General features: G+C 45.0%; 1 protein-coding gene across 3 annotated transcripts in view; it reads right to left on the minus strand.

Moving 5' to 3' along the window:
• Positions 1-2648: 2648 nt before the first annotated feature.
• Positions 2649-23331, minus strand: part of LOC128402200 (little elongation complex subunit 2-like) — a 100520-nt gene continuing 79837 nt past the window's right edge. For 2 of the 3 annotated variants that reach the window (XM_053366209.1, XM_053366207.1), the window contains 10 exons: positions 17664-17797; positions 16282-16395; positions 11198-11288; positions 8114-8193; positions 6818-6877; positions 6223-6316; positions 5186-5281; positions 4511-4569; positions 3705-3827; positions 2649-3091 (listed from right to left, as the gene is read on the minus strand). In XM_053366209.1, the coding sequence (XP_053222184.1) occupies positions 3032-3091; positions 3705-3827; positions 4511-4569; positions 5186-5281; positions 6223-6316; positions 6818-6877; positions 8114-8193; positions 11198-11288; positions 16282-16395; positions 17664-17797 (911 nt within the window). In that variant the 3' untranslated portion in view covers positions 2649-3031. The remainder of the gene's footprint in view (positions 3092-3704; positions 3828-4510; positions 4570-5185; positions 5282-6222; positions 6317-6817; positions 6878-8113; positions 8194-11197; positions 11289-16281; positions 16396-17663; positions 17798-23331) is intronic. The other variant, XM_053366208.1, reaches the window with a different exon arrangement.

The raw sequence follows: 23331 nt of genomic DNA on the forward strand, positions 1-23331 counted from the left end.
CCAGCTGGGGACCCCCTCCCCAGGGGAAGAAGGCTTAGAGCCCGGGGAGTGGGGGTGGGACATGATGAGGGAGGGTCAGAGGGAGAAGAGGGAGCAGACTGGGAGGAGGAGGAGGTGTCAGAAGCTGAAGAGGTACCAGGGTTTAGTGATCAGGAAGAGGCTCTGTCAGAGGGCAGTCCAGAAACAGAGGCAGCAGTGGAAGCTGGAAAGGAGGGGGGGCCAAGAGGCAGAGTGGAGTCAGGCTGCTGAAGAAGCCAGGGATTCCCCCCGCCTCTTCCGGCGGTGACCAGCTTCCTTCCCCACTGGTCTCCCTGAACCTGCAGAGGTATGAAGAGAGCAGAGCAGAGACAAGGTGTTGGAGTCTCAGATTGCTTGGGAAGGACCTGGGGGAGCAGGAGACTTGAGAGAGCTGGAAGAAGGCCTTGCAACTGCCTCAGTGGGGCAAGACCTACTGGGCAGAGTTGCTGTGCTCACTAGGCCTGAGTTGTTGTTTTTCATTGAATAGTTAACCTCACAGGTGCCTTGTGAGCTATTGCTGACCTGCTCCTAATACCCATTCTGATTGGTGGGTTGATAATCAGAACATCCAAGTCCTTGTTCCATTTCTTTCCTCCATTTTCCTTGTTTTCAAAGTTCACTGGACACAGAGTAATATCAGAGGAGGAATGACTGCCCCCCAACCACCTTTGAGATATGTTGGTTGGTGTTCTTTCATTACTTCAGTGCCTGCTAAAAACTTGCATGTTCACCCAGCCATCTGTAGGTTTTTAGATTTTAGATAGTTTTATTGCTAGAAATCTGTAGGCTGTTCTGTGGTTTCAGTTACCACAGTTAGTGTTGAAGCTGGATGTACTTTTATTTACACAGTGTTGTGTTCAATGTTAGACTAGACCAATGGAAATGAATGAATGGGTCTACTTTCAATACCATATTTGCTAGTGTTGCACCCTGACCAAAAAGCAGATGATGATGGGCAAGGTTGGCACGAGAAACATGTAGAGTTTTATAGATTATTATATTCTATTGCAAAGCTGGGGCAGGGGAGAAAGTGAGGGCAGAGACAAAAGTGGGTGGAGCCATGAATGCAGCTCTTCCCTCTGGGTGGCAGCCCAGCCATGGGAAAGCCAAAGACTGCTACCCCCACCCCCACCGCTTTTTCTGGGGGTACTCAAGAGTATGCAGTGGCAGCACTCCACCACCAATCCCACGAGTGTGATGCTTACTGTAACAACTTCATGGTGAGTGCTAGCGCCATTTTTTCTACATAAAAATAGCACTGCCCACATCCCTCCATCCAGGCAGGCAAGTAGCATCATCCAAGTTAAAGACACCTTCCAGCCAGGCAAAAGCACCCCAAAGAGGGTACGATGGCAAGGCCAATGAGAGGTGTGAACAAGGGAAGAGTCCTGACTGACAGGCTAGAAAGGGCTGAAGGGTCCTATTCGGCCCACTGGGTTTGAGGTTCCTCGCCCCTGCTGTCATAAAGGCTACTGATCTGGTCCATAGGTTTGGACACATCTTGAGATACCCTTACCAAACTTGGCACGAGGGTGCCCAATATGGGAGCAGCAGTTTATATTGGCAATTGGAAGCTGGCTGCCATTTTGAACTAAGATAACAGATCGAAATGTGACTTTATAGAGCGAGATGAGCGCGCAACCCCAGAGTCATCCGCAACTGGACCTAACGGTCAGGGGTAGCTTTACCTTTATGCCCATTTGGGGGCACAGGTTCAGATGTCTCTTGCGTTATCATTGCCAAACTCTGCACAAGGGTTCCTGAGTTGGGGGTGGAGAGCCTCATTGCCATTTGGATGCCAGGTGCCATTTTGAATCAAGATGGTGGACCAAAACGTCACATTTGCATGATTCCACCTGTCTGGGGGCATAGGGTTAGTTGCCTGTCAAGGTATCGTCATCAAACTTGGCATGGGGGTTCCTGAGAAGGGGGTGAGGATCTGTATCAGTGTTTGAGTACCAGGCACCATGCTGAATCCAGATGGCAGACCAAAACATGATTTCACCCAATGTTTGGCATAAAATCATAGAACTGTAGAATTGGATCATCTAGTTCCACCTCCTATAAGGCAGGAATATGCAGCTGTCCCATACGGGGATTGAACCTGTGACCTTGGCATTATCAGCACCACGCTATAACCAACTGAGCTACCCAGTCATTTACATGACAAGTCCAAACTCACAAATTCGCCATCCATTTAAAAAAACATAGTATTTTTGGGTTTCTACAAATTCCTGGGCAGCACCAGGCACTCCCCACTAGTCTACCATAAATTAACTTTCATCTAAAGCAAAGCAGGAGTGGTTTGGATTAGTTCCTTAGAATCAGAGTTGGAAATTACACCCAAGGATCATCTAGTCCAACCCCTGCAATGCAGGAATCACAGCAGAAGAATCCCTGACAGAGGGCCACCCAACCTCTGTTCAAAAACTTCCAATGAAGGAGACTCCACCACCTTCTGAGGTTGTCCATTCCACTGTCAAACAGTCTTACTGTCTGTTGCTGTGAGGTGGGAGGCTACACCAAAAGGGAGGGACATGAAGGGGGTGTCTGAATCCCACAAGGTAATTGCTATTACACCAGGAAGCCAACATTTCCTCTTCTGGAAGAATGCACAAGAGCACACTGTGTTTTTCTTAAAGTAAAAATTCCATTTTATTTGGCTTTCCAACAAGAACATTGCACACAAAAAGAGGCAGAATCTTCCACTGCGCATGTAAGGATTGCCTCCCTCTCCTTCTCCCTCTCTTTGGAATGTTAACTCCTTTGGCCTGATTACTTCTGCTGAGATTAGCTACTTGGGTAAAAGCCAAGCAAAGCCTGAGCCAAGGGAGGGAATGATACAAAAGCAACCAGCAGCATCCGCCTGGAGTAGACAGGATAGGGAAGATGAGTTAGCAAAGGCTATCGTGCCAATGGCTCTAGTTCTGCAAAGGAGATCAGGGCTGAAGCGGGGTAAAAAAGGGGGGGGCATATCTCGGGGCTGGAACTCTTTCCATTCCCATCACAGTTTTCAATCTTCTCCTCCGCACAGGTTCAGGAGTGCCCGCTGGTAATCGCCCTTTGTGTCTTGCTGTAAGGGGAATAGAGGGAAAGAGACATTAGGCCAAAACTCTCACTGTCAGGATCATCAGAACCCCCAAAACGATACAAAAAAGAAGGGAGGCTTCCATTCTGCGCCACTCCATGCAGGCAGCCATAAATTGTCCCGCTGTGTTTTTCAAAATTCCCCTTGTGTGTGTGTTCTTGCCCCATGCCAAGAATTTCAGGGCATACCAGCAAGTTGGGGCGGGGGAGGGATTCCAAGGCTTGCGATGTACAAAAGGGAAAAAATGTTTTGTAGGGGTGGATTCCCCAAAACAGCAGAATGAAGACTGAGTATGCTCGGTGGTCACAGAAGCCTGGCTTGGGGCGGGGGAGAGAAATGGGGAGTGGGAGAAATGGAGTGGCTGGGATCCCGAGCAGAAGCACGCCAGCATGGAATCGTAGAGTTGGAAGGGACCCAAGGATCATCTAGTCCAACCCCCTGCAAGGCAGGAATATGCAGCTGTCCCATATGGGGATCAAACCTGCAACCTCGGCATTATCAGCCCCATGCTCAACACAACTGAGCTCTCCGTGGGGTGATCTGATACTGCCTGCTCTGCTGTGACTGACAGGAGATCTGCTGCAACATGGCCACTCACCTGGATGAAGTAGTACAGGGACTTCCCATATTTCCTCTTGAATTCACTCTTAATTTTCAGCATGTCCACCTCACTGCGGGAGACCATAATCCTGATCAGGACCTTGTCTCGGGTTCCTTTGCCCTGAAAAAAAACAATTATTTTCCACAATTAAACTTCGTTGTTTAAATCAAACTTGATTGTTTGCAATGCATTTTTTGGGCGGTGGGAATTGTTAGCAGTCAGTAAAATAACCCAGATGGAATCCAGAGAGAAAAGAAATCCTAATAACACTTTACTGAGGAAAATGAAACAAAGCAACATATAACTTGAGGAGGGGGAAAACCAGAGCTTTCTTTCATTTTCAAGGGCAGGCCTTGTTAAAAGCAGGGTTAGGTTCAACTTAACATCCAGGGGAAAATTCTCTCACAGCTACACAGTCAGAGCATATGCATCCTCACCAAGGATCATGCAGTCTCCTTAGTTGCTAAGCAACACTTCCATACTTACTGACAAATGAATTAACCCTTAAGTTGAAAATGGAATGATCAAGCCCCACTTGAGTCCTGACCCATCTCAGAACCCAGACTGAAAATAGGCATGGTTTCTGGGAGTGATTTAATGATATGACAACAATGTTATGGACATTTGGTGCAGGAAGCGGACACAGGCCTCTGGGGTGCTCCAAGAGAAATCCCACTCAGATGAGCGGGAGGCGCACAGGATCACTGAGCAGGAGAGCTCGTGAACAGAATTAATCTCAATGGTGATTGCACAGGAGGGTGCTTTGGTGAATCGTGCCCCAGACCTGTGTTCGGGTATTTTACCTTCATTGAGTCGTACAATCGGTCCGCAAAATACAGCTGCTTGTTCTGAATGCATTGGACTGTGGAGAAAAAAGATGGACATGGGGTTAAAATACACATCTGTAATCAAACTATTAAAAGTTTAAAAGTAGATAGCGCCCCCCCCCGCCAAACACATTTCTGCTCCCTCCTGTCAAAAGGATTCTTTTGCTAAAAAATTAATAATCTCCATTTTTTAAACACTGCACTGTCAGCCACTCAACATTGATTTAACTAATGGAAATGAACATGTTCCTCTTAAGTTCCTAACCTAACAGAAAGTAGCCCTAGCTAGTATACACACAACCCCCTGCCCCATACTATTTAAGAATTAGTGCCTGAATTTTTCCTCTTCCCTCCCTTTCCCAGTCCTTTTTTAAAAAGCTGCTGGAGGAGGGGAACAGAAAGGGGTTCTCAGAGCAGCTTCCATGCAGAGAGCGGTACGGGCGCCCTGTCCAGCCCTGAGGAGGCGCACTCCTCCTGTTCAGGCAACCTCAGATGTTTTGGGGGGTGGAGGCACCAATACAGCTCCTTGCCAAAGGCACAAGGGACTCTAGGGACACCTCTGTCCAGGGCAAACCAGAAGCACCCGACTCCTGACCTTCCTCAACATCCTTTGGGATGGTCAACTCCTCTTGCCTCTGTCCATGTACTCACCGAGATTAACGAAGGCATTTTCCAGGTCTCCTTTCACTTCCTTCTTGATGCTCTCCAGCATATCGTAAGGGCTGTAGCTCTTGTACCTCTCAAACACTGCAAAGTTTAGCCAATGGAAACAGAAAGGTCAGGGATGGCAAACTGGGATGGCATTGAGAGAGGACTGGATGAACTTGTGGAGAATAGAGCTATAAATGGCTGCTAGCTATGACAGCTATGCTCTGCCTCCATGACTGAAGAAGATTGGAGCCATTCATGCAGGAGAAGACTACAAACCAGGATGGACATGCTCTGCCTCCACCTTCAGAAGCAGACATGCTTCTGAATACAGTGGTAACTTGGGTTAAGTACTTAATTCGTTCCAGAGGTCCGTTCTTAACCTGAAACTGTTCTTAACCTGAAGCGCCACTTTAGCTAATGGGGCCTCCCGCTGCTGCCGCGCCACCGGAGCACGATTTCTGTACTCATCCTGAACATAGCTGTCAACTTTTCCCTTTTCTTGCGAGGAATCCTATTCAGAATAAGGGAATTTCCCTTTAAAAAAGGGAAACATTGACAGCTATGATCCTGAAGCAAAGTTCTTAACCCAAGGTACTATTTCTGGGTTAACGGAGTCTGTAACCTGAAGCGTCTGTAACCCGAAGTGTATGTAACCCAAGGTACCACTGTACCAGTTGCTGGAAACCAGAGGAGGCAAGAATGACTCTTGAGCTCAGATCCTGCTTGCGGGTTTCTTACAGGGATCTGGTTGGCCTCTGAGAACAGGATGCTGGACCAGATTGGCCCCTTTGGCCTGATCCAGCAGGCTTCTCATATGTTCTTAATCTGTATGCAAAGCATATGTTCCACCACTGAGCTATGGGTGCAATTATGAAACCAAAAATCAGTTGTGGAGCAAATCCTTGCTTCTCCTCCAGTCGTAACCTGGCCAGCAGAGAGAGCCACAACTAAGTGAAAAGGAGCCTCCATCATCAGACCTGAGCACGTGAGGGCTGCACCCACCCACACCTCTGGAACAGCCTGGAGTTGCATGTTACCTTTCTGGAGGTGGGGGACACTCCTTTCAGTCATGATGTTGATCCACTTGGGCACGTCCGTTCCCTTTCTCTTCACACCAGCATCATACAAGTCCTGCAGTTGGGATGAAAAAGTTTTGTGTCAGACACCTGGCCACTGCCATGGCAGCAGAGGTACAAGACTCCCAGCACCCCACCCACTTATGGATAGTTTCACTTTAATGTATTGAGAATATTGCTGGGGTGGTTTGGATCGATAACAGGCTTCCTCAACCTCGGCCCTCCAGATGTTTTGAGACTACAATTCCCATCATCCCTGACCACTGGTCCTGCTAGCTAGGGATCATGGGAGTTGTAGGCCAAAAACATCTGGAGGGCCGAGGTTGAGGAAGCCTGGTCTATAACCTGGTTAAGGGCTCACAGCAGGTCAAATACTTCTGGAACGCGTGAGAACTGCGACAGACTGAGCATGTTGTGAGCTGGTACAGTTGAAGTGCATTTGTCTGCTCAGATACAGTGGAACAGTTGACACTTTGCACACATGGGGAGGCTGGAGGCAGCTTTTCAACAGGCCCTCATACGAGATGAAAAGAGGTCAGTATTCAGCATTACTTACCCTGGCATCTTGATCGATCAGCTCATAATCAACCACGGAAGCATCCTCATTTCTCCTTCCCTTTTAAAGAAGAAAAACAAGCACCTGTTTCAGATATACAACCACTGAACACTTCTTGCTCCAGGATTCATTGAGAAGAGAAGTATGCAGAATATTACAAACGCTCTTGCCTGGATTTATGGACCGGGGACAGCTTTACAGTCATGAGGACTACAGCCTTTGATGTATCTAGTTATGAGCTGTGGACATTTGGGAGCATCTGTATTTTAGGTGTTTCAGCTTTTGTGCCATTTGTTGCAGGTCACTGGAGCTTGTTTCTCAGAGCATGTACTGGTGGGGGGGGTTGACGTTATGGTTATTGGCTCTCAAGGGTGAAGCGGATCCTTAAGATCTGGCCATAAGAGCTAATTTCAAATTCTGTGTGGCATCCCTTACACATTTAGGCCACAGTCATTTATTTATTTATTTTATGAAATTCATATGCCATTGGATTCTAAGAAAAAACCTCAAAGCGGTTTGTAATAATAATAATAATTCTACACTGCCCTTCCTTCATGAATCACAGGGTGGTTTAAGATATAAAAATACATAACATTACATATCTTTAGGTGCCAGGCAAAAACATTCCTTTTCTCCCAGGCCTTTGGCTCATTAAACAATCTACGGCCTTTTAAACTGGGTGGGGGGGTGTTACTGTTTTTGTTTGTTACTGAAATAACACACATACACTCCTCACAGTTTAAAAGGCCATAGACTGTTTAATTAGCCAAAGCCCTGAGAGAAGAGGAATGGTTTTGCTTGGTACCTAAAGATGGGTAATGAAGGTGCCAGGCAAGCCTCCCTGGGGAAATAATTCCACAAGTGGGGAGCCACCACAGAAAAGGCCCGTTCTCAGCTTGTTACTCTCCAGACCTCTTGCAGAGGAGGCCCATGAAGAAGGGACTTGGATGGTGATTGCAGGGACCGGGTTGGTTCATAAAACAATACAATTTTCAATGAAGACATTTAAAAGCAGCTATTTAAAACATTCAAAAAATAACTAAATAACTAAAATCAGTGATAAGCTAAAAACAGATTAAAACATACAACACCACCACTCTGGCTTGTCTAAACAAAAATGTTTTAAGCAGGTGCTGAAAAAGGTACAGTGAAGGTGCCTGTCAGATGTCAATAGGCAGGGAGTTCCAAAGTGCAAGTGCTGCCAAACTAAAATATCGAGTTCTTACCATGACATGCAGCAAACAGTTAAGTTAAAATAACCAGAGGAAAAAGGCAGCTGGACCAGAAGAGTCTTACCTTGGCTAAAGCCACCATCAACTTGCGGAAATCGCCAGATGTATCTGAGATGATGTCTTTTTCCAATTCAGTCTTGTACACTAAAAATAAGAAATAAAGGAAGATTGGTAAAGCAGGCTCTATTACTAACATTTCTGAAGCCCAGTTCAGCCATAATGAAAAATCATGATCTGCTGTTACAAAAACAAGCCCGATCCTAGTTTTTTTAGCCATCCACAGTTAGAAGAAAAGTTTCCTGAGACAAAACAGGGAACTGCAGTTCAGAAATTAAACCAGAAATTCTCGCCCTCCCCTCCTTCACACAGAATAGGAAGAAACTGCAAAATCTCTGCTTTCAAACCACAGTAACTCATTACATACGAACTCTGGAAACTGTGGCTTGTCCCAACTGAGGTTTGTTAAAGTAGAATCAAGCTGTGACAGATCACGCAAGCTGGATGCCCACATAGGCTTGTTTTTACAGTGACAAAAAAGGTTCGTCACTATTACTGACCCAGATGTTTCATTTCCATTTTCTAATTGTTTTCAAAGAGATCATTCTTTTTCCTTTTTCTAAGGGACTGAGACTTGCTAAGCAGAGTAAGAGCCCAAACCCTTGGTTGCTTTTGTTGCTTCTAACTGGCAGAGCAATCCTGTCCCGATCCACTCAGAAGCAAGTCCCAGTTACATATCCTCTGGAAGCTCAAGCCAAGTTGTCAAAAGGAAAAGCTGAGCTTAAGACCCATGTGCAGGTTTTCTTCATCCTAGATCCCAGTGCAGAATTTGGCCCTATGTGGAAGTCAGTCTTTGTATGAAACAAAAATCAAGTGTCTAGCACAAGTGTCTGCGAAGGTCTCAGAAACTGAAGAGGGCACCCTGTGATCAAATATTCATGCTTCTGTAGCACATATCCCCCTCTGTCCCTTCCAGTGGCATCTTGAGTCCACCCCCCTCCCCGACTCCCCATCTCCACAGGACCCTCCTGACCCTAGAACTGTGTGGAGTTCACAGTCCTTCCAACTAAAGAAGCAATGGCCTACAGAACTTTCATCAACTCACTTGTGCCCCACCCATTTTCTGAGACATTAAAAGCCCCAAGCACTACTCATTATGAAGCAACATCATCACATAAATATTTATTTTAAAAGCCAATTAATGCAGTCACCACCAGCTTTGCACAATCTCACCTCCTCCTAACTCTTTTTTAAAAAAAAGATATTTATTGAGTTTTTCCACCTTTATACATTAAAAAATCAAAAAGAAAAAAGAAAAAAGTTAAAAACACATAAAGTTTACAATCCTTATTTTCAATAACATATTTCCCTGACTTCCCCACACCTCCCCTTCTTATATTCCAATTCAAATTGTTAATTCAACAAGTTCTTGTCCCCAATTTTTGACCTTTTTATATTTAATTCATTTTTTTAAAAAAACCAATTTTAACTTATAAACATCAGTATTTAAGCATCAGTGCTCATTCTTAAATTTTCATACTAATAACAAAACAAAATAAAAAAAACAGATTATTATTCTGCACCCTTTGGATTCCCAAACCCCACCCCACCCCTTTCCCGGTTTCAATCCCCAACAAATGTCCATCAGTCCCCTCTAGAGGGATTTTGGTTACTTTATCTTCCTTCCAGTTCAAATCCAAAAATCAAGTTAGTTTGTATCAGTTCTTCCTTGTTTTCAACAAAATATAACCAAATTGTAGCAAATATATCCAGCAGAGATAGCAGAAACAAAGTTCTTTTTTTCCTTCTTGACAGCTAATTTGACAGCTGTCAAACTCTTCTATATCTCCTCAACAGGCTCTCTCGCGGATCACTCCCGGGTACGGGGGGGTGGCACTTCAGCTCTCAAAATTAGCTCTTATCCTCCAGTGAAATAACTTATACTGCCAAATCGTGAAATTAATGTCTTTTACCCAATAAAGAAGAAGAAATTCTCTCAACCTTAGTTAGCTAGTCCTTGCTTTAGATTATTTATAAGACGGGGAGACGGACTTCCTGTTTGCGCCTTCCCCGATCGTGCCTAATTAAAAAAAAAAAATTTCTTTACAAATCCAATTTCCGTATTACTCACGGGTTGTTACTTTTAGAGTCCAATTGTTCACAAGAAGAAGTCAGCGCTCTCCGACCATGGCATGCGGCTTCACTCCGCAGGAGAAGCAGTCGACTCTCAGCACCGCGCCGCTCACCCCGTCCCCCGTTCCGAAGCCTTTAAAAAGGCTCCTTCGCGGGTCGGGGGGACGCAAATGGTGCCCGCTGAGTCACCAAGTTCACAGGCTTCAGCGCCTGTGATTTCTGAGGGTCCCCGCGTCGCCGCAGCGGCAAGACCTGGATCCTGCGGAGCCGATTCCCTCCGGAGCTCGGAGGGAATCCGCCATTAGCCGATGGCACTAACCCGGAAGTCCCTCCTAACTCTTGCTTCGTTAAAACAAGGAAGGACTTTTATGAGATCTAAGAATGGCCCAGCAAATTAGGCACTCTTTCCCTACCAATTTTCTGGTGCGAAAATTGAAATACTTTGGGACATTTTACACCTCACTTTTAGGCCTGAAAAATAAGTCACCCCTGCTCTGTTTTCTGACATTTATACCATACATTTCTTCTGTCATGGAACCTAAGGCAGCATACATCTGGTTCCCAGGTCACCCATCCAGGAACTGACCACACACTTAGCTTCAGCAAGGGAGTGACCTCACATGCCCTGAGTACTTACCCTGGGACCTCCCTGACTACACCTCTGTGACTGCAAATGAGCTTCTGAACCTATTACCACAAAATGCTTGGTGTCGCTGGACCCATCAATCAAGGTATCATCAGGTCAATCCTCAAATCATTCTGAGGGCAATTTATCTAAGGACAGATCCACACCATACAGCCAAGGCACATGACTTCCCCCAAAGAATCATGGAAAGTATAGTCTCCCCCCTCAAAGAGCTAAAATTCCCAACATCCTTACCAAACTACAGTTCCCAGGATTCTTGGGGGGAAATCCATGTGGTTTAAATGTCTGCTGAATGTGCTTTAAAATCTATGGTGTGGATCTGCCCCCAAAGGAAAAACTTAGCCCCCCACCCATCCCTCCTGGTCAACTTACTTTCCCTGTAGGCTCTGTTGATTGAGTTCAGTTCCTGGTTTGTCCGTGAACAGATTATCTCAATGAGCGTGTCTTCGTCAGTTCCCAGACCCTGAAATGCAAGCGGAAATGGACATCTTGATAGGTACACAAGTGAAATGAGATTTTAACAAAAAAAAAAAGTGGCTTCTGCTTGTTATCAAAATAAAAATGTTATGAGGGAGTAGGGCCAGCCCAAGGCATTTTGCTGCCTGAGGCAAATTACAAGATAGCACCTTCCCCTCATTCCTCATACAGAAGCCAGCTAGACTGAGGCAGGTGACAGTTACTGCCACAACAACCATGATATATCATTCTCCACAGCATCTGAGGGCAGCAGGCTAGCTTAGGGGAACACTGGTCCCCCAATATATGCTGCCTGAGGCAGTTGCCTCACTCTGCCTAAAGGTAGGGGCCTGTGTGAGGAGAATATCCTACTCAAACTGCTTTTAACAGTCAGTTTCAGAATACCACTCTTGTTTGCTGCCTTCATTGCAGAATTGTGTCCTGTTCAGACAGACCAACAAAAATCTATTCCAAGGCTGAAAATGAATTCTGAAAGAGAGCACTCATACAGGACATTCACTGCCTTCACTGGTTCCAATTTAAAGGAGAAGTAGAGCTGAGTAGCATCCGCAAACTGGTGAACACGAAGCCCAAACCCCCTGATGATCTCTCCCAGCAACTTCATATAGATGTTAAAAAGCATGGGGGGAGGACAGAACCCTGAGGCACCCCACAAGTGAGAGCCCAGGGGTCTGAACACTCATCCCCCATCACCACTTTCTGGTCATGGCCCAGGAGGAAGGAGCGGAACCACTGTATGACAGTGCCCCCAGCTCCTAACACACACACCCCAATGGTCCAGAAAGATACCATGACTAATGGTATCCAAGACCTCTGAGCGATCCAGCAGAACTAGGAAACAGCTTTCACCTCTGTCACTAGACTGCCAGAGATCATTGACCAGCGCGACCAAGGTGGTTTCAGTCCCATGATGGGGCCTGAATCCTGACTGGAAGGGAGCCAAATGGTCTGCATCCTCCAGACATGCCTGGAGTTGTTCAGCAACCATCTACTCAATTGCCTTGTCCGGGAATGGAAGGTCTGAAATTGGGTAATAATTGGCGAAAACGGCTGGGTCCAATGGTGGGTTTTTTAAAGAAGCGGTTTAATGACTGCTTTTTAAGGGGGTCTGGGAAGACTCACTCACAGAGGGGAACATTCACCACCCCACAAAGCCCATTGCGGGTTCACTTTTATGAGGAGACAGGTGGTCGGTTTCACTCGTCCAAGCAGCCTGCCCACATCCTTGTAGGTAACAGACTGAAATTGATCCCGTATAACTTGGGATTACAAGCAGAAATGAACAGGAAAGATTTACACTCTATAAGAAGCACAATGCCCAGACACACTGCATCTCAAAATTGTTTTCACAAAAAAAGAAGGGGGGGAGAGCAGGAATCAATATACAGAGGAGCCTTTTAAAAATAGACGAAGACATTTTATTATCCCTGCTAATAGCAAAGAACAGAAATACGTTTTGCATGACAGACCAATATTCAGATTTCATATATTTTGAACAATCTGAGTGAGTTCAAGGGACATATATTATAAAATATAAATTTCAAAGTGTGAGGGGTTTTTTTAATGATCAAAGTTCAAGATTTAATCAGCAGATTTCTCTCCCTTGCATGCTGAACATATAAAACTGAATACAAAAATACGGCTTTGAACTAAAAGTTGAATTAACTGGGAGTAAAGTGTAAATCAATTATGAAGCTGTTAATACAATAAGAAAATTACTAATCCACATGAAAAGGGATCAGGTGTTAATTAAACTCTTTGGGAACTCAATGACCCTCCCTGGTACAGTTCAGTCAAAACAATCCCCGCCAAAGGCCTGGAAACAAGATCGTTAATTTTTGTTCCGTTCCAGTTGCATCAGGCATCATTTATAAAGCAGCTCTGGCTGCAAGGATGTTGGAGAACTTTTAAGGAAAGAGCATAATTAAAGAGACTTATTTTATGTGCCTCTTTAACAAAAAACAAGAATAACGCAACCTTTGACTTCAGAATTAGATGCATAATTGATAAATGAAGTGCTTTCAACCATGTTATTCATTTAATTTCCTTGGTTTTCTACTGCAACGTGGCTCTAGGGACTAAGACAGCAATGAAATAGAAAAGGGGAGGGGGACGCCCTTTGGAAATGATGGGGCGCAAGATACTTTTCTGTGTCAAAATATTTAAAATTCAACTCCAGGATGAGCAGCGTACACTGAGGAGTCCATGTGGCCCCTCGCAAAGCTGCTGGTCTCCCATCTGCCACAGCCGATATTCAGGAGTATTGGGAAACCAGCAATGTCAAGGAGGCCACACCTTCTGCATCCCTTGTAGAAACTGAGCTTGCCACATGTTCAAACTGTTGCTGGATTGTGGTGCCACTGGTGGTGGTGTATGAACAACATAATGCTCCTGCACATATATTTCTAGCGTGTAGGAAACTAGATGTTGGGGAGAAAAACTGTTACCTCGCCTTCCTCCTGACACGCTAGTTCTCCATTCTATTGTTCTCCCTGTTTAAACTGTAAGCTCCATGGGACAGAGATCTGTCCATTTGCTTATGTCAACATGCCATGCAGAGAATCATAGCATTGCAGAGTTGGAAGGACACAAAAGGGTCATCTAGTCCAACCCCCTGTAGTGCAAGTTGTGACAGTGTCTTTTTTAAAAAAAAAATTATTTACAAAAGTGTGTGCAATGTCTTTCTCTTGTATTTTTGCCCCCATGTAACATTTTTACAAATCAGTTTCATTTGTTGAGACATTAGTAAGAAAAGGGGGAAAGAGGTGGGGGGGAGAGATGGGGGGGTCGGGTGGCGATGTTTCTATTTTATGTTGTGACAGTGTTGCAAAAAACAAATACTGAGAGTTTTCTAGCCTGTAAGGAAGGGCAAGAGCTTCCACAATTGTGACATGGAAGCCTCCAAGATTTCAAAGGCTTCTTGCTTTTCAGAAAACATGTTTTACATTGTTTGCTCTCCAGTCCAACTCGAAAAGCTTTTTCAAATAGAAAGTCAGTGTGGTATATGGTGATTTGGGTGCTGGATGAGGAATAAGGAGACCCAGATTCAAATCGCTGGGCGGTCAGGGGCCTGTCAGTATCTCCCAATCTGCCCAACTTCGCAAATGGGAGTCGACTTTCCTAAAACCTTGTCCCAGGCACAGGACAAGGGTGTGCAGTGGTCACTCCACAACGTAAAGAGAAGTGCCAGCCCCAATAAATGTGTAGGAAAAGGGCTAGGAAGCATTTGAACAAAGCTTTGAGACACAGCAGGCTACGGCAGAAAACAGTGTGGCAAACTGTTAATAAAGAAGTTAAAAGCTCCATTTGGCAACAGTGCTGAGCTGAGACAGCAGAGGGCAGCATTGGCTAAAGAAAAAGAGGAGGCAGAACTCTGTGCACTGACTAGAGCAATCCAGGAGTGTGGGTGAAGTTTAGGGGACAGGAAAATCAAAGTCCTGCCCATGTCGTGAGACCGAGGAGTGGAGGAGCACTTCTACACGAAACAGATCGCAGGCTGGAGAGCTCAAGAGTTGATCTTTACAAAAGATGGCATTCAATTATGTTCTGCTCAGAGCAGAGCCACTGAAATTAATTAACCTACATTTGTCATGCCTATGAATTTCAATGCGTCTACACTGCATGCTGAGTACCACCCACAGGACCAAAAGTGCCAAACTAATATGATGGGCTTGAGTGAGGGGCGGTGGTGGAATCCCTTCCATTTCAGTTTCTCATTTCCCCCAAGTTTAAATTCAGTTTGGCCCATTTCTGCATCAGTTTTGAGATTATTATTATTTTTTAAAAAATGCACAAAAATATATGTTTTCACACATAATTTCTCTGAAGATACCCATTTTGAGCACACTTTTGTGCAATACGCAGGCTTTTTGCAAGTCATTTCCCCTGGCATAATACACACTTTCCCCAAACATTCACATTTTTGGGTTGGAGAACAGCATCACAAAATTAGGAGAAGTGCAAATTTTGAAACATTTCAGTTCAGTTACTAGTTTGGGAGCTGTGAATTAGGTGGGGACCAAAATCTCACTCCCCCCTCCCTGCTGGCACTGGCAGCTGAGTGGTGATGGGGAAACAACAGATCTTTAAAGAGCCAGCGTGCTGTAGCAGTTAGAGTGTTGGACTAGGACCTGGGAGAGCAGGGTTCAAATCCCCGCTCGGCTGTGAAAGTCACAAATCTCTCAAGTCTAACCCACCTTGCAGGTTCTTGTGAGGATAAAGTGGGGAAGAAGAAAACCATATGTGCCCCTTTGAGCTCCTTGGGGAAAGGCGGGATATAAACATGATGAACAAATACTAATATTTCAAACACTAATTTTAACAGCAACTCCAACGCTGACTGTTGTGGATGCAGCAGCATTTGGAGCCAGTTTGGAGCAGGAGTGGGAACTGGAGCCAACCCTGGTGTGGAGACTTACTGGACTGAAAAAATGTTGATGTGGGGACAATGGAAGAATTGGAAAGGGGAAGTCAGCCCTCTTCTCTGCAAGGGCACTTGAGCGCAGCTGAGTATGGATCAGGAAAGAAACTGGATTTCTCTCACTCCATCAGAACAAAGGGGCAGAGATCCTCCAGCTCTCCAGATTAACTGCAACTGCCACCATCCTTTAGAACTGGCCTCAAATGCTGATGAAGCCCAGTGACCACTGATGGGCACCAGGCTTCTCACCTGGATCCTGTTCAGTGTCCATAGCACACAGTCATCTGAATTACACGGGCAATCTAGGCGCTGAAACGTGGGCAGCATCCTGAGCTCACTCAGCAGAACAGGAGGCTCTTAATCTTAGGGTTGTGGATTCAAGCCCCACGTTGGGCAAAAGATTCCTGCATTGTGAAGGGGGTTGGACTAGATGACCCTTGTGGTCCCTTCAGTAAAGGAAGGTTTTCTTTGACAGTGAGAGCTGAGAGATTGAGAAGTGTTTCAGTGATGGAGACAAGCATCAACGATGAACCTTTTGGCGGTTCCTCATTTCACATACCTTCATGGACGCTTTCAGTTCAGAAGCATCATACTGAGCCGGTGTCTTCAGCAGACCCAGGATAGTAGTCTCCAGGTGCCCAGACAGAGCAGACTTCAGAGCTGCAGAGAGCTCCTGAAGACAGGAAAGAGGGTGACAAAGTTAGTACCTATTTCAGATTTCTGGGTGCTTGCTCCTCTGAGTGACTGAAGTCTTTAAATCTGTTGTTTTTCCCTACTGATTTGCAGGAGAGACACAGTGGTCTTTTGGAAGTGATCAAAATCTTTCTATTTAAAGGTAAATGACAAGCCAATACCTCGTTATATTCTACCATCCAAGAAGGTAAAGGAGTTTTGTGTAAAAAAGTGTAAGAGAACATGTAATTTTGAGCACACAAACTAAATTCACACTCATAAACCTAGTAGGAAAGTGTTCATTCAACATGCAATGGACAGATTTAAAAGAGACAAAAGATTCTGTGGGGGGCAAAGACAATTTAAGTGGTGGGACATTTCTCTCTCTTTTCTCTCTCTCATAAAACGTAGATCCCCAGCCTTCAAAACAAACAGGAGCTTCTTGATCCCAAAGAACATTAACTGACTTGCCATTTGCAATGTCGTGAAGAAAACCATGGAAACATTTCTTCCCCAGGAAACTCATCCAGGAAAAGTAATCTATCCATTTCCTTTCCCTCTACTCCTGACTCATATTTTTCCACTGAGGAATTGGATGGTTGCCTGTTGCCACTGTCTCTTAGAATCCTTTGGCATTTAGGCACTCTGCTCTGATTGCGGAAAGCCAGGATGGAACACGAGAGACCAGCTAACAACTGTGAAAGTGGAAATGATCATTTTCTAAACGTAGCTGAAACCAAGTTCTCCCATGCAAGTCTTTCACTGAAATGTACAACAGCCCTACAGTGGGCCACAAGCCATGACAGCTGTAGACTCTCCAGTAACCGGAGGCAGTAGCCACTGGATACCAGTCCCCACAGGGCAACATTGGGAGGGAGGTGCTTGTGGGCTTCCTGTGGGCATCAGGTTAATCGCTGAAGGAACAGGATGACAGAGCAGATTGGCCTCTTGGTCTGATCCAGCAACCAGGCTCTTCTTATGAGCTACTGAGTCAGGACACAGCAGTTCTTGGAAAGAATGCACTAATGCCACTATTTTAGTGATATCTTCTGTGGGGCTCAGTTCTGTGTGACAACACACCACGTTTAAAAGGAAGCTCAAATTCTATCTACTTTTATTCACTGGACAGTATTTTTAAGCCGCTTTTCTGGGCAAGCTCATCCAAATTGTGGCTTATAGAATTCATTGCTACAAGGTATGGTGATGGCCGCTGGCTCAGAGGTCCTTAAAAGGGGATCTGACAAGTTGATGGGAGAAGGAGAGGTCTACCTCTCGCAGTATAGTGTAGCTTTTGGCCTCCTTCAGTACCTTCTTAGTTCTCCTCTGGTAAGCGAAGGCGATGTCCTGACGCTGCTCATTGCTGCGGTTGGTCAGGATGTTGACAATTGTCACTTCATCCACACCTGCAGAGGGAGAGAGAAGGGAGAGAAAACAGGTCATTGGCAAGAGGTCTGGATGTTGTCGTTTCTGCAAAGATTTAAAAGGCAAACCCGGCTGGGTTTTCAAAAACAGTGTCCCAATCCTCAAAACTTTCAGAAGATTACAAAAAAAGCAACAATGCACATTGTTTGATTTGCAATATTTATAGCCCACTCTTCAGTGAATATTTTCTTCTTTTTGCATTTTTTAAAAAAATCATTTTATAATGTGTATAAAACAGGGAGAACAGTTATAATAACAGATGGAAATGAGATACAAGTTATTTACGTTTTTTACATTTATTTTTGTTTCACAAAATTTATATACCACTTGAAAGTAATAAAACTTTAAGGCTGTTTGCACTTTATCTATAAAGCTCAGAGGGCGCATATAAAAGTTCTCCAACCTTTTTCTTTAATCCTCAGATTGACCCTGTGTGGTTGATTAGTTTGAGAAAAAGCAGCTGGCCCAAGCTTACCCAATGAGCTTTGTGGCTGAGCAGAGATTTGAACTTGGGTCTCCGTAGTCTAAGACACTAACCACTGTGCCACACTGTCTTCAAAGAGCATTCCACTAGATGCTGGCTGGGACAAACATTTCAGTTTTTCATTTTTGCTTTTTATTTATGTACTTAAGCCTAGATTGGGATTGGTTTGGTTTTGTAACATTAAATTTGTGCTTTGTTTGCTAAGTTGTTGGTTTTTCTTATTTTGAATTTACTGACACGTTCTGTATTTTGTATATTTGTATTTCCAATGTTCTCTGTTCTAATGATTTGAATGGCTGCCGTAAGCCGCTTTGAGCACAGCTCCTTTTGGGAAAGCAGCATATAAGCAAACTCAGTCAATCAATGGGAACTGTAGTGGGAGGATACAAGATGAGCAACTGGCTTCAGGCAAATTGTCCTTGGACCATATCACGTCCACGTTGTATACATCTCCTAGCACGCACCACAGACACTTTACCTATGTTCCAGATACAGAGGTGGCCCTCCCTTGAGGCAAGGGGAAAGGGGAGTGCCATTAAAGGTGGCCCAGTGGGAAACAAATATGGAGCCATGGAACACCATCCAGCAGGAAGAATCGCTGTACAGTAGTACCTTGGTTTAAGAACAGCTTAGTTTATGAACAATTTGGATTAAGAATGCTGCAAACCTGGAAGTAGGTGTTTTGGTTTGTGAACTTTGCCTTGGAATAACAACATGTTTTGCTTCCTGTTGAGTGTGTTTCATTTGTAAATTGACTCCCCTGCTGCTATGGGAAAGCATGCCTTGGTTTAAGAACGCTTTGGTTTAAGAACGGACTTCCGGAACGGATTAAGTTCGTAAACTGAGGTACCACTGTACTGCAGAAGCCCCCTGGAAGGAACAGAAGTTGTGTGAGGCACCACCTCAGTCTTCCTAAATGGCTGCTTCCCCTGTCAAGGTCTAGAAAACTTCTCTTTTTTTAAGCCAAAAATATCCCCGCACTCTGCAGAAAGACTACTACCATGCAGTTTGGTGGCTCCCATTCATTTCAGAGGGTCTTATGTCAAATGTTAACTCGTGAAGGAAGGCTTCGCTGCTTATGGCAGCAAAATATCTTGGGCCAGGCTTTACTGATGTGCTGGCATTTCCTGGTGTTGGATTTCAGTCCATGCGGGGCTGTGGCCAGGGGATGCTCACAGGATCCGCCTGTTCTTGCAGGGACATTTCGCACAAATGGCAGAATATGAATCATTGAAGAAAAAGATGACTCACTGAGCATTTGAGGGGTGGGTGCAGTAGAAATAAGCATGAGAGACGCAAAGTGATGACTAATACTGGATTTCAGCCAGAGCAACCCTTTGTAGGGTGGGTTCAGCCAGCCACAAACTCTCAGCCTAACCTCCTCAGAAGGCTGTTGTGCATGGAGAACAACTGCCATCCAGTTAAAGAAACCTGAGCTGATAAATCAACTAAAACTCATAGGGTCATTAGCTCAATTACATTTAAATAGGAGGGTTAAAAAACAACTCAATAACCTGTGTTTTTAGTTTACTCATATATTTGCCACAGCAGGTGCTGCTTCAAAAGAGGCTTCCCTCCTGGGCAAGAGAAAAAGAGGAAGCCTCTGGGCACCTGAAGCTTTCATGAGTGCTTGTATTAAAAGTATTTTAAATGTTTACTCCCCAGTTTAAACTGGGGGAAATTTTGAAAGTCAATGGTGGTGGTGGTTTTTATTGATCAAATGCTGATGCCTTAGAAAACAGAAGTACCCACATACGCTGCTACAAAGAGACAGATTGGAATGGACCGCAAATGAGCAGGGCAATGAGCAACAAAATAATAAATTTATGCAAGGCAACAATAAAAATTATAACAGACAACAATTAAAAAACTTTACGCAGGCTACAGCTTAGACAATTTTAACTGCCCAAGGAAATTTCAGTAAAAATAAATAAATGGTTGAGCCTGCCATCAAAAGGATAGGATGCAACTGAATCCCTTCTCATGTTCTACTGCTGGTCATCAAGTGTAGTTAGATGATTGTGTGCACAGAAGACTCTTCACTACCCCATTGTATATCTATACAGATCCTCTCATTCATTCATGGACCTGCATCGTGGTGGGCACTTTTTCCAGTTTCAACCATGTCCAAACCGCAGACAGGGAGACCCAGCTTAGTACTGACAAAAAGCAGTTAAGGAGGTCAGGAAAAGTCACTCTCCCCAAGGAAGAATGCAGAATTGTGCCACTTCCAAAGTCTGCAGAGATAGTGGGACAGGCTGTGTTCATTCTTGTGGTTTATGTGGAGCAGGAGGTGAGGGTTGGAAAAATCCCTTTGCATTTCAGGGTAAGAGGATATCAGAAGCAGGATGCTGACTCATAGCTGCTGAGACAGGGGAGGGGCAGTGAGCTGTTCAGTGAAGAATGGAGCTCAGAGTTCTTCTTTTTCAGTCTTAAGGGAAGGAGGGAGTTCTTAATCTCCTGTTGCAATGCTCTGATCAATCTGGCAAACAGAAAAGACACTTTTGTCCACTGGCTAACAGAAGTGCCTTGCTTTGCTACTCTGTGGTCCATTGTGGCTTCAGGGTAAGAAGAGTCCTGCTAGATCAGGCCAAGATCAGCATTGTGATCTTACAGTGGGAAACCCACAACAGGATTCAAGCACAAAGGCACTCTTGCCTCCCTGTGACTTCCAGAGATTGGTATTTGGAAGCCTTGCTGCCTCCAACTGTGGTGGCAAAGCACAGCCATGCAGTTAGTAACTAGTGAGAATCACTGTGCAGGCCCACAGCCAAACAGAAGGCATGAAGCTGAGGCATGAAGCTGGCCTGCAAAGGGAAAGTTCCACAGAGGAGAGCTCCTGCAGCTGTGAGCTGTAGCATCCTTTCAGGACACCGGTGTGAGATGAACTACTAGCTAACCTCCCGTAAAGTGATGGCTTGCCCCTTCCCTCCTCCTCCTCCTCCAGTGCCGCCTTCAGGAGGAGCCTCTTCCAGCAGGGAGGAACAGAGCCTTGCATTTGTGGCTGCTTGTGTGGCCATTTATCTTTTATATCAAAAGGTTCACGTGGGAGATGTTTCAGTTTGACATCTCACATGCAAAAGGACAACTTACACTTGCCACACCCAGGGGCATGCCACAGCAAACTCCATGATCTAACAAAAAAAGAACAACAAGGGAGGTTTGTAGACTTTCTCCTCTTTCACTAAAAAATATAATGAACCTGAAGCAAGGAATAGGAGAAGAAAAAAAGATGAAGATTAGGGCTGTGGGGTCCAAAGAGTATTTTTCCTCCCCCACCACACTGAGGGCCAGAAGCATGTTCTTTATTTTCAAAAAAAGATGTATGGTACATACAAAGCCCCGGAGCGAAAACAGCAAGTGTGCTCTCTCTTTGATTTACTCCATCAACATTTCTCTCTCTCCAATTTTTAAAAACTAAGGTGTGGCCTGCCAATCATGCCAGGCTGGTCAAAGTGTTTCCAATAGTTATTTTGCTTCAGGCTTTTGCTCTCAGTAACATGAAGGGATGTGCAAGAGCTTCTCGCCACTGCTCTGAGAAAGATCCAGATGTTCCATGAAGTAACCACAGGACACCCCCCGTTTCTCCAAACTAGGTGAATTCCATTTTTGCACATTTGTTATTTCCCTTCTGCCCCACAAATGGTGGGATGATGAGGGTTTTTTTGCAGAAAACAGGCCCATCAGTTAAGGGCCAACCCTGTTCAAGTCAAGCAAGGATGCAGTGCAATGGACTGAATTCTGCAATGCCACCTCCAATTCACAGGTTACCAAGGCAGCATGGTAGCTGCGGGAGCATCATCACAAATACGAAAGATAACTGCAGTAGCAGTCTGTAATAAGTAAGCCACTCATACATATGATGAGGGACCCCAAAGTTGGTCGGAGTTCAAAGAAGTCCTGGAACACCTCCCCAGCTACAGCCCAATGAGGACTGAGTATACACAGTGACTCATTGTTTGGGGTTTTGCCTGCAACATATTGTTGATATGTATGTATAAACCACTACCTGTATGCATGGTGCTTTGCAAAGTAGAAGAAGGCAGGTCTTTGCCCCAAGAAGCTTGCAATCTGAAACTCAATACAGGTGGGTCCAGCCCCCCACCCCCAATACTAATCCATACAGAATGAGGCTCCACAGCCCAAAGTCACACCACAGGAACTGCCTTTGCAAAGTCTGGCACGAAACAGCACAGCTATGAAATTATCATGAGATGAAAGGGTTCTGGCATCATTACAGCCAATGCCCAGACTCACACTGGAAAACGGGATTGCTGTGCACGGCCATGAGCACATTGGCACTGCTACTTTGCACTTGCCCCATCACCCAATCTATTTCATCTCAACCTACCTTGTAGGCCAGAAGAATGTTTTGCTACCAAAGTGAGCTCCTTCTGGGTGAGGTCAGGCTCTAAACCAGGGGTGGAGAACCTGTGGTGCCCCAGATATCATTGGACTCCAACTCCCAGCAACCCCGTGGTCAAGGAAGTTGGAGTGGATTGGGTGTCCAACAACATCTGGAAGGCCACAGGGGCCCCATTCCTGCAGGGAAAGAAAATTTGCAGCATGGGACAACAAGAGCCTCAAGACCGCAAAGCATTTGCTGTTGCAGGAACAACCTCCTATCTACCAGAAAGAGTTGCTTTCATGCTGCTTTTGAGCTCCTGAATACCTTCCCTGGGAAAGAAATGGGCGTCAACCCAGTCGTTTAATCTAAGGATGTAACACAGGTTCAGTTGGATCCTTTGTTATACACCTTTTGGCACCAGGCAAAAACATTCCTCTTCCACCAGGTCTTTGGCCGATTAACATCTGATACCCTTTTAATTGGCTTGTGGGAGAGGAGATGATTGGTTTGTTTTCATTTTTAATTGTATTGTGTATTTTGCGTTTTTTATATTGTATGTTTATGTTGTGAACTGCCCTGAGATCTATGGATCAAGGGTGGTATTCACAGTTAATAAGCAATAATAATAAAGTAATGCTTGACGGTGGCAAGTCAAGGACATGGCAGCTGCCAATGCAGGACAG

Source organism: Podarcis raffonei, chromosome 14 (genome assembly GCF_027172205.1).
Source record: "Podarcis raffonei isolate rPodRaf1 chromosome 14, rPodRaf1.pri, whole genome shotgun sequence".
Taxonomy (NCBI): Eukaryota; Metazoa; Chordata; class Lepidosauria; order Squamata; family Lacertidae; genus Podarcis; species Podarcis raffonei.